At 44.0% G+C, this 10959-nt stretch overlaps 1 protein-coding gene across 1 annotated transcript; it reads right to left on the bottom strand.

The window, feature by feature from the left end:
- Window positions 1-242: 242 nt before the first annotated feature.
- parpbp (PARP1 binding protein) lies at window positions 243-10822 on the bottom strand. The gene is made up of 10 exons (XM_018747084.1): window positions 10535-10822; window positions 9602-9832; window positions 9396-9515; window positions 7231-7401; window positions 6745-6899; window positions 4550-4727; window positions 4170-4348; window positions 3887-3959; window positions 1686-1857; window positions 243-1180 (listed from the first exon to the last, which is right to left on the bottom strand). Exons 1-10 carry the CDS (start codon window positions 10688-10690, stop codon window positions 900-902), a joined length of 1716 nt encoding a protein of 571 aa, XP_018602600.1. The 5' UTR covers window positions 10691-10822; the 3' UTR covers window positions 243-899.
- Window positions 10823-10959: the final 137 nt, after the last annotated feature.

Here is a 10959-nt window from a genome sequence, read left to right as displayed (position 1 = left end):
CAAGCACTACACACTGTGGTCAACCATCTCTGTGTTCCTTGGTACAAGTCACACACCTACTCCCAATGTGTCCATATTCCCACTCGGAAAGAAAAGGCTCATGTAGCAATGAATAAAAAGTTTATTAGAAACCTGCATATAAAATGGCATTATTCTTATTTCAAAAAACCTAAAAACATGAAAAGCACAGACATTATAACACTTGGCAGATAAAGAGAAAAAAATAAAAAGGAAAGGGGGGGGGGGGGCTGTTTTTGGACAGAAATCTGAGGAGCAGGGAGATTCCGTTACCCACCCTCCTTCATTGACTTGTTATCAAACAGATCCACTCAGATCTCCAGCACACCAGCAATCAGACTTTCCAGATTGCCTCATGGACAACAAAGCTGGGCCTTGCAGCAATCTGCACACCACCGCAATCTCCGTCACCACAGCAACATCAGAAGACACATACACAAAGAAAGCAACTTATCTCCATCATTATCATAATCATCATCAGCACCATAATCTGTGCAGTGCTGCTATAAATGCAAAAATAATCACCAAGGAAGATTTTACAGAAGTAAGTAAACCCATACTACAAAAGGCAACTTCCCATTCAGGTAAAGCTTCCATGCATTTACAGGATTTCAGGAGCCAAAAATGGGACAACTTCCGGAATGAGACGCTCAAGAAAAATCACTTGCTTAAAGGAAGGTGGGCTAGAGGAGACATCGCTTTGTTTCAGGCCCCACGCATCTTATTGGAGATCTGCTGAAGAACAGTACCACATTACACAACCCCCTTCTGCATATACTGCCTTTAAGCCATGATGGAAGGCATTGACTAAGACCGATGGCTTTAATTCTGGACAGAGCAAACGGAGACAGGACACCAGAAACCAAAGTAATCGTACAGTGCTACAGTCTGAAGAAGCTGGTCAGTGTGGCCTGTCCGGGTATCAGCTTCTTCTTCCCTGGCTGTGCAGAGAGCCGGTCCACACTGCGGACCATCTTCTTCAAAGGATGGTTCTCTGCCTTACCTTGTGGGCCTCCTTCTGCTAGCTTCCTCTTGCAAGCCTTGCCCTTCTTGCTTGCCTGCTCTACTGAAGGATGGCAGTTTCCTAACTCCGGTGCTAATGGAGGTCTGCCCAGAGGACATTTGCTTGCCACACCTGCTGTTGAGACAGTTCTGCAATTTTCTGTAATGAAAGGCAGAAATTAAAATTCAGAAGTTAAACATGAAACTGCATAAGAAAAAAAAAAAACAAAAAAAAGACACTTTTGCTTTAACAGCCAGCATGTTTATTTTACAGAGCTTAAACAAAGCATTTGTCATATATCCTGATGGAGGAGAGCCTGATATCCCACAGAATGAAAAGGAAGAAAAGGAGAGCACATGTTCTCTCCAGGTTTCACTACGGAGGTAGTGGCGGCCAAGGTTTACAGGATGGTGATGGGGAATTGTTTAAAAGTTAATTCTTAAGTATCAGTCCCAATGTGCAGCCTGGGCTGAGCTGCCCGAGAGTGTGGCGTCAAAGGAAGCAGGAGCCTTCCCCTGAGTCGCAGGGGGTGGAGGAGGTGGAATTTGTGGTCAGAGTGAAAACAAGACCGAGTTTCAGCCTGGAGCCTCTGAGCGCAACGAGTCAAAACAGAGGGTGTAATATGCAGCAGGCAGCTCTCAGCAACTTGAAGTGGAACAGGTACCTGCCGTAAGGGACATAATCCCATCTCTTTCTGGCGGAACGGTGCATTTGGGGGCTGGATGTATGCAGGTGGGAAGCTGGCTGGTGCTGGGGAAGTGCAATACACGACTGAGGGGCAGGTCCTCATCTCTGTAGGTGCAGGCAAATTGAGACCTGATGACCCTCCCCTTCACCTGTACAGTATTAAAAAAAAAAAAAAATTCAAACGAAAAAGGACCAACTCCAACCTCCACTTACAGAAATTGCCTCTCACGCCATTGTTACAAGGCCATGGGACAGAAAACTAAGACCACAGCCTGAAACTTGTCTGAGCACTTCTGTATTGCATCAGGCTAAGCAATAGACAGCGTAACCCTATTCTGCTCTAAGTTCCTTTGAGTTTTTCCCGATTTTATTTACCATAAAACAACAGCCATTCATAGTGACCCTTTTAGGAAAAACACAGCTCCAAAATGCAGCTGCACAGGGAATACCCTGCAGTTACACATATGGAACGCCGTTCAGATAAACACTTAAGGAATACGCAGTGGTCACACGGTGAGATTTCTGTTCTCGGATACCATTATAGGCGCCACTCTGTGGAGCTTCAGGACCTGTAAATCACGAAACGCTAGCTAAATACCAGTCAGGGGAAACCTTCCATAAATACAAAAACAAGCGCAGTCCACCGAACAACCACTCTACAATTAATTTAATTTTAACTGGATGGTGGATTTAGAATAAAGAGTGATATTTAAAGGCAAAAAACACTATTTTGTTATGGCAATAATAGTGTACTAAAGACACACGCTTTCTGAACATGTGCTGATCAAAATTTGTCTCAGGCACTCCTGTGTTGTTTAAGTGAGTGAGTTGGGCCCAAGAGGGGGGCTTCAATCCCAGGCCCTGAGGCACACAGATCCACACCCTTTCATCCCTCTGTTTGATCTGGGCCTACTCAGGATTACTGGGTTTCTTGGGTTTCCCCCCTGGGCCCCACAGAGGCAAGGGAATCATGGGAAAAAAGAAAAAGTGCGTAGCTGGGCGGGGGTGTGGAGTTGGAAGATCAAAGGGATGGGAGAGATTGTTGAGGGCGCCTCCTCAAAGGGCTAAAACAGCTAAAACAACAGCGGGCCACGGACCGTACATTTTAATGCCAAAACGAAAACACTCAGGTCCATTGGGGCCACTGACCAGCGGCACCTCCTATTGGATGAACCGGGAAGATGGCTGACCACCTCCGCCGTACATTCCTCATGTGCAATTCACACTTAATCCAAATACGGCAAGAGGAGTCAGTGGGAGGGCACAGCTCCGACCCGGTTCTGATGAAGGGGGGGGGGGGGGTATTGAGCGCGTGTCCTAACAAGACCCTCATGGGTCAGATAGTCTGGGCCAGGCGAGGTAACCACAGCACTTTGCGGGTGTGTGCGCTCCAGTGGGCGCGTGTGGCGTTCACCCACCTGCGGATCAGGCCCAATAATCGCGTTCCAAGAACAGCAGGTGCTGTCCATTATGTTGCAACTGTGATTCTGGAGACACACACACACCCAGCAGCAAGTTCATAACAGCCGGGGTGACTGAGAAGGACAAGGACAGGTGTATCCTGTCAGCTATGTAGAGCAGAAACAGCGATGAAGAGGAAGAGGAGATGGGTGGAGAGTATATGAATGAGAGTAGCTGGGCTTCGGTGTGGGCGCACAGAAACAGTGGGATTCCAGTTTGAACGTGTTACGCAGGTCCCAAGAAACCAAAACGGAACGTGAAAAGCAGCATGACAGTGTCCGTTTCCTTTGTGCATGCGCCATGCTTCATATAATAGCTGGCGCTGGACCAGCGATGACACTGTTGACCAGTCGACCGGAGCTACAGGCAGATGCTACAGTGCAACACAGAAGCTGTACGGCTGCCAGAGAGCACTGTGTGGCTTGAAGAGGGCAGTCAGGAAGCAAAGCTCACATCTGTTAGGGCAATCAAACACAGTGCTAGTTAATAAGTCTTGGAAAGGCAGGAACATTTCCATTCTTTGCAGAATTTCAGAAAAACATTGCGTGCTTTTAAACTGATAAATAAAAAATAAATAAAAGGTTAATCGAACCTGTGACCTTTGGATCCAAAGACAGAAACTCTAACCACTATGCTACCACTCCTTTCTAGAAATGCAATCAAACTGTTCCGAGAAACATGGGGATTAAGGCACATGTAAGCAGTGCATAACTGTACCTTTGGCCTGAGTTGCTCTTGGACACGCCGCCTGAGTGGCTTAGGTGAGGTGCCGCTTGGACCATCTGGGGACCTGGGGGAGTAAGACAGTGGTCACATGGTTGACACCATGTCACAGCTAGCATTTGTATACAGCAGGTGGTCCAGAAACCAAAATGTTGCCTGTTAATCAAAGTGTTCCGTTTCAGAACCGAGATGGACAGTAGTGTAGCACCGTTCCAAACGGCCTTTTTATACTTGCAACGCACTTACATATAAACGCACACGTGGGTTGTAGGCATACCTAAAAAGTGCAAGAAGGCAGGTTTCATTGCTGTTAAAGTCCATATGGTCTCCATACAGCAGTTCTGCCTTGTTCCTGCAGGGAGGTGCAAGAGCCTCCTCGTCCAACAAAGTCTTCAGCACCTTCACCGTGTCCCGGCCTCCGTAGGCTGTGGCGTGGTTAATGGCATGTGCTTTAGGCTGAACGAAGAGCACAAGACACAGCTAGATTATGAGTAGGCTCACTGTGTGTCTCCATCCCATCAGCCCCTGGAGACACACGGTTCTCCTCTACCCTAGAAAATGTATTCAGATAGGTTAGCTAACAAACAAGTGGCATGGTGTTTTGAACCAGATGTATACTCTCCTCCGCAACCCTACTATGAGTATGTGAAACATTACCCGTGCTGGACTGATCCCACTGTCAAAGGTTGCCTCTCTCTGATCGATGTGGATCTGGCAAATCCTCTCCCTCAGGTCTTGTGCCACCTCCTCAGTGGCTGTTCCAACAGAGTCTCCGCTACCCCGCCCCTTCAACATCGTGGCCCTGATGCTGCCAATCAACTTCCCCCCTGCAATGCTGAGAGAGAGAGAGAGACAAGGGGGGGGGGACGACACACCATACATTGGAGGAAGACTGTATATGTCCAACAGCGAATACATGGTATACAGGTTGTCCTCAATTTAGGACATGTGTGGCTCACAACCACTTGGACTTATGACGACCGGCCCATTAATCTTATATTATTTTCAAGTCCTGACGTTTGGTATTAACATCTAACGAGAACTGCTCCATCTGGTGCATGATAACATTAGCAGGCTGAGCTGCTATACATAAACTGGCCATATTTGTTATAGTTTGGTATCTAGCAGCAACTGGACTTCATTTACAAAATGTCTCATTTGAGATTCCTTCAAGTTCTCTTATATTTAAAATGACTAGCAAGTGAAAAAGTGATCATTATTCATTACAGTTCATACTGTACAGTATTAACTATATACTTAAAATATACTTTTACAGAATTTCATCTGATAATTACTGCACAGCATTTACATTACTATTCTGTTAGCTTTATTTTAACCTGAATAATGTGCGAAATCAGTGAGAAAATGTAACAAAGCCTTATTACACAACCTTGAGCATTTATGGACGTCGATTGTATATATAGAGAACAGTAGAAGGGGATTTTTGATTTCAGATAAAGTCATTGGATCAGAAACCCATCATAAGTGGAGAACTACCTGTTTTGCCACACATCAAGATAGGTCAGCCAATATACATGGACATGACACATGACGCTCTGAATAAATTTACAGTTCTGCTTGTACAATTGGCCCAGATGGTAGACACTATTTAACATATTCAAGGATTAAATTTAATGGCAGTGCAGGAAAAAAGGAGCATGGCTTTAAAGGTTAAGCCATTAGCATGTCTTGCTATGACTGGCAAGTGAAGAGATTAACAGACATGCAGAAAATGAAACAAGGTGCACATTGCTATATTGTATATAGGGACTGCATATATGTATCTGGAATATGAAGAACGCACGTCTTTTCCAAACAATACTATCATCATGCATGTTTCTAGCTGTTCTCCTCGTGACCACACCTCAATCCAATACAGCAACTACAGGGCTATTTGGCATGGAACTTATGACAGTCCTTTCCATTGCCATCAAATCTAGGATAAACTGGAGGGACTACCTGCAGAAGGATGGTGGCAGATTCTTGCAGAAGTTCTCAGTAGTCTTGTTGACTTACTGCCACATTGCATCCATGCAGTCTCCAGACACACATGATGCCACAAGAACCATGGTTCTGTCTTTCGTTCCCTAACTACATGTCCTACATTTAGGCATCAGGCTGAGCAGTTTGGATAAAAGTGGATGATGTTATGGCTGTTTTTTTTATTGCTGCTATAACATCATGTTCTTCCAGTATTAGGCAAGAGCTCCCTATTTATCCCCCTGAAAGCCATCAATATTATGACCCTAGCCCACAAGTCAAACGATCCTATCCTTACAAAAGTCCAACAGGAAAGGAACATAAAGAGGGAAGAATAAGAAGAAATACATCACAGGACTTCAATCATGACATCATAATGCAAAATGCATTATAAGAATTAAATTATCATATAAGTATTCAAAAAACTGCACTTTTGCTTCTGTTACTGAATGTTTGCCTGAAATATGCAGAGGAAGAGGGATTTACTGACCTTGTGGCAACATTGTACAGTACATGATTACTATAAACAAGTACATAAACAAACAAGCACTCACACACACCAAACAGGTTGTGAGCATCATCCAGAAATATCTGTGTATGGTTACATTAACTACTTGTAATTTATCAGAAAAAAGGAAGACAAAATGAACATGTGGTTGTGCAGCTGTGTGTTCTTTGAACAATTGAAGCGCTATCTTAAATTCATCAAACACCCACAACTGTCAACCAGAGTTTAACGTCATTGCACGTTAGAAGAAATAAAGGCTGTGATCAAGACGAGGAGTTGTTCGGCACCGCCTGAAGTGAGAGGGAAGGAAATAGGGAGTATCTCCAGGGATAGCGGGGTCATGCGATGACTTTACCGTACATACCTGGGATCAGCGGTTTCCCCTAGAAGCTCCTCAAGATGATCAATGAAATTGACTAAGTCAGACAGCCCTTTCAGGTGCTTCCTCAACGGATGCGAGTCAGGGGGTGCATAGCCCCTCCCCCCCAGCTGAACTGCTCGAACAAATGATGTTGTCGCCTGTGGGGAAGACAACAATATCCTGAGCTAAGCAACATGAAATTTTAAAAAAATGCTCATTTTATACAATGTAATTTCACCACTACAACAGCACACATGTTCGAAGTGGGTACCGTTCTGTTTTTTAACATAGGAAAAGCAAGTAGGACATAGGTTCTGGATTCTAGTCTTTGGGAAGGGTGAGGAGGCTGATATAGCAAGTCGAGAGAGGAAAAAACTGAACTGGGTTAACAGCAACTCTGTAATGTAATGAAAGGAGAACTTATTCCCTCTACTTATACATGACATGCTCAACCATGCCCAACGAGAGAGCGATATAGCTGCAACATACCAAGAAGAGGGACATGTTGCTGGCACGGGCCTCATGCCTTAGGTCACGGAATGCTAGCTGTCCAAGACCTCTACAGGGAAAGTTGAGGATGTGGGCAAAGGCCAGATCATTTTTAGTGTTCACTAGCAAGTCCAAGTAGGAGCAGAAGATCCTCCTCAGAAACATCCGTATCTGTGCAAGAGACAGAAAAAGCTCCTGTACGAACAACACACAAAAATGGCCCTCCTCCATTCAGAGAGGAGAGCAGATCACTCAACAGTTCATTTTTTAATTGCAAAGCACTAATCTTTTTTGCACGGGTTCCACCATACTAAAACAATGACAGGGGAACCACTGGAAAGACTGGACCAACAGCACTACTCCAGTGTGTATTCAAGGAATTTTGGGTTTCAGTCAACTTTTTTCTATCAGCAGCTTTATTTAGTTGTCCTTTTAAATCACAAGGACAGAAAGCGTTGATCCTTTTGCTATCCTTTCTTCCGGCTCAAAGGTCAACATAATGAATTATTGACAAGATATACGCATCTGTTTTTGGTAAGAGCAGCACTGTTTCAGCCAGTTTGCATTTTACACCATCGCTCTGTAACTAAATTCTGGCTTGTATTTTCCATCATTTCATAGGGTTTTCCACAATCCTTTGTTATGCGAATGGGAGACAAGATCAGGTTTTTATTGTCCATTTATCATTGTGTTCAATGATTAAGAACACAGAAGCATTTCCTTAAAATTCTGTTTATACTCGCAGACATCCAGAAATCAAAGGTATTATCACACTGCCTCTCGCCTTCCCATCAGTCCCAGGTAAGAGAAAAAATTACAATCCATTCCAGTTCCAGTGCGTGCTCAAAAATGTCTCAAAATGTACACATCCTTCAATAACATTATTTAAGGCCCTGCTTATCAACCTATTATCAAGAATAATAAGCAGAGGTGGGTGCTGTAGTCAAAAACAATACTCAAGTAAAAGTAGTGCGAAATACTGTTAATTTTTTACTTCAGTTAAATTTCTTGAAGTAAATTGTCAGAAAACTATTCAAGTATCAAGTTATGTACTTTGATTCAAATAAGACCTTTTAATGTTGTGAACAACTAGCAATGTTAAGCGCTTCAATACAAAGTTTAAAGTCATGGAAAAATATGTTAATGTATCTCTCTCTCTCTCACACACACACACACACACACACACACACACACACACACACACACACACACACACACACACACACACACAGCCTGAAACCGCTCCCAAGCAGGGTCGTGGCGAACCGGAGCCTAACCCAGCTACACAAGGCGTAAGGCTGAATGGGGAGGGGACACACCCAGGACAGGACACCAGTCCATCGCAAGGCACCCCAAGCATGACTCGAACCCCAGACCCACCAGAGAGCGCCACCGTGCCCCCCGATGTTAATATATCTTTTGGACAAGTTAAATTTGCAGTGGCAATACAATTAGATAGCCAGACTAAATGAAACAGCACAATCTGCAAGATATTAATGATTATTAATCCTTTAATTAATTAATTGTATTTTTAAATTAATTGTACTTTTGCTGAGATGTATGTCACTTTGGACAAAAGCGTCTGCTAAATGAATAAGTGTAAATGTAAATCCAATACCACTGTCCAAGTAACTTACTTTGTATGCTACTTACAAATATCTACTCATTTAAACAGCTGGTTTATTTTCACTCAATTTAGGATAAGTACATTATTCAAAGGTGCTATAACCTGAGCTAAGATTCAAACTTGCATCCTCTGACTGCAAGACAGTATTCCAAACTACTACACTACCTGCTCTCCCAAACTGTTATATCATTCATTCCCCATTTACCTGACACCTTTATCTAAAGCCATTTTCTACTAGCAGAAATAGGAATTAAATCTAAAAACCTCTAGGTTACAAGCCATTATCCTCAAGTGCTAAGCTCCTGACTGTCCCATAATAAGACACAAAGAAACACTATATAAATAACCAGCAAACGAAAAAGGTCAGTTATTTCATATGCTCAAAATGCAGTGAAAGCAAAAATCTTTGGGTCTAGTGATGGGTCCAGTCCCATTCTGTGAACCTTCTATGAACAGAGAGACCGATTGTTCCAATAGGACATAGTTTTGTGCCATAAGGAGGAACAGGATGAAACTAGAAAAACCTTGGTATAAAAACCTGCATGCTGTTTTGCCTGGCAGTGCTCGATGGAGTTTGAGGAAATTCCTTGTTGGACGATGCTTGGGGGCATTCCTCGATACTCTGCACATTACCTGCCAGGAACTGCAGTAGCTGGACCTATGTGAGGAGGAGAGAAAGAAGTCAAGATTCTGGCGGGAGGCCACAGTCAGCGATGGCTGTTATCGATCTGCAGAAGCACTCACAGAACTCAAGGGTTCGTCTGGGTCGGAGTCAGTCTTCAGCTGGCGGTACATTCTGTGCACATCGATTAGGTCCACTGTATTGGTGTGCTTCAGGAAGGAGTCGTACTGCCTGCGAACGATGTTATAATTCTCTGGATGAGGGAGGTCTAATGGCAGGTGGAGTTTATCCCTCAGCAAGTACTGCCAAGCCACAAGGACATCACTTAGAGTCACGGTGAACTCGCCAGTCTCCTGCCCAGGGGGAACAAGCACATGATCAGTGAAGATTCCAGAACAGCACGCAAGAGCTTTCACTGTCCGTAACTGGTAGCGTAGCTGTTAGAGCTGCTGCCTCTGGGCCCAAAGGGTGCAGGTTCCAATCCCACCTCCAAAGCAGGGGCAGCCTTGAGCAGGGGTACTTACCCAAAAATTGCTCCACTAAACTTACCCATCTGTATAAATGGGTAAATAATTGGAAGTTGCTTGGGGAGGGGAGGCACCAGCTAAATGAGTAAGTGTTATGTAAATGTTACTCCCATAACCGGTCATTTTCTCCAAGTAATAACCCAAGACCAACTGCAAACTCTGCAGACATAGTGGATCAACAAGTCCAAGAACAAGTTTTCCGCTCCTGCACAGTAAAGGCCTTGACTTCTGTGCTTTCTAATGATCTCCTGCTTCATCTCAGTGCTGTCACAATTTGTCACGTTGGAGGAAATGAAAACACTCATCACATCAGTTGTACTCGATGGAGTGGATTTATAAACAACAAAATATAACCCGAATTGCGTGAACAAACGAGCTCCTCCTCAAAACACAACAACAGAGAGAGAGAAGGTGTCGCCCAATATAATAAAGTGTCCCCTTTCTTCACGATTTAAACGCGGTAACGCCGTACACAGCGACAGCAGCACGTGCGTGTCGCGCGGGGACCAGCACTGCCACGCGAGCTACCTGCTTGTTGACGTCAGCCATCACGAGCTGCAACGCCATCAACATACTGTCCGCCCCGCGGACGGTGGTCCTCTCCGATTCCAGAACGCGGTAACATTCTCTCCTGAAGATTCTAGCCACGATCTTCATGCCCTCCTCAAGCTTCGCCCAAGACATTCTTAATTACGGCGTTGAGACGATTTAAAAGGAAACTTTCTACAACTGTGTGTTTACAGAAGCTGCACTTCAGTTCAACGCGCATGAACGTAATATAATTTAAACGTACGAATATATTAAAAATCAATCTTAATAATGTGTCATTCTTCTTACATTTAAAATAAAGTTCTATAACGTGATCTCTTTAAGTACCAGCGGTTGAATCAAACCACTAATGTACTATGACACTATAACGTTACAATTAACCACGACATTACAGTTTAAAAATT

Source organism: Scleropages formosus, chromosome 2 (assembly GCF_900964775.1).
Source record: "Scleropages formosus chromosome 2, fSclFor1.1, whole genome shotgun sequence".
Classification (NCBI taxonomy): domain Eukaryota; kingdom Metazoa; phylum Chordata; class Actinopteri; order Osteoglossiformes; family Osteoglossidae; genus Scleropages; species Scleropages formosus.
The sequence above is the reverse complement of the archived record's forward strand: the minus strand, read 5'-3'. Positions and strand labels throughout refer to the sequence as shown.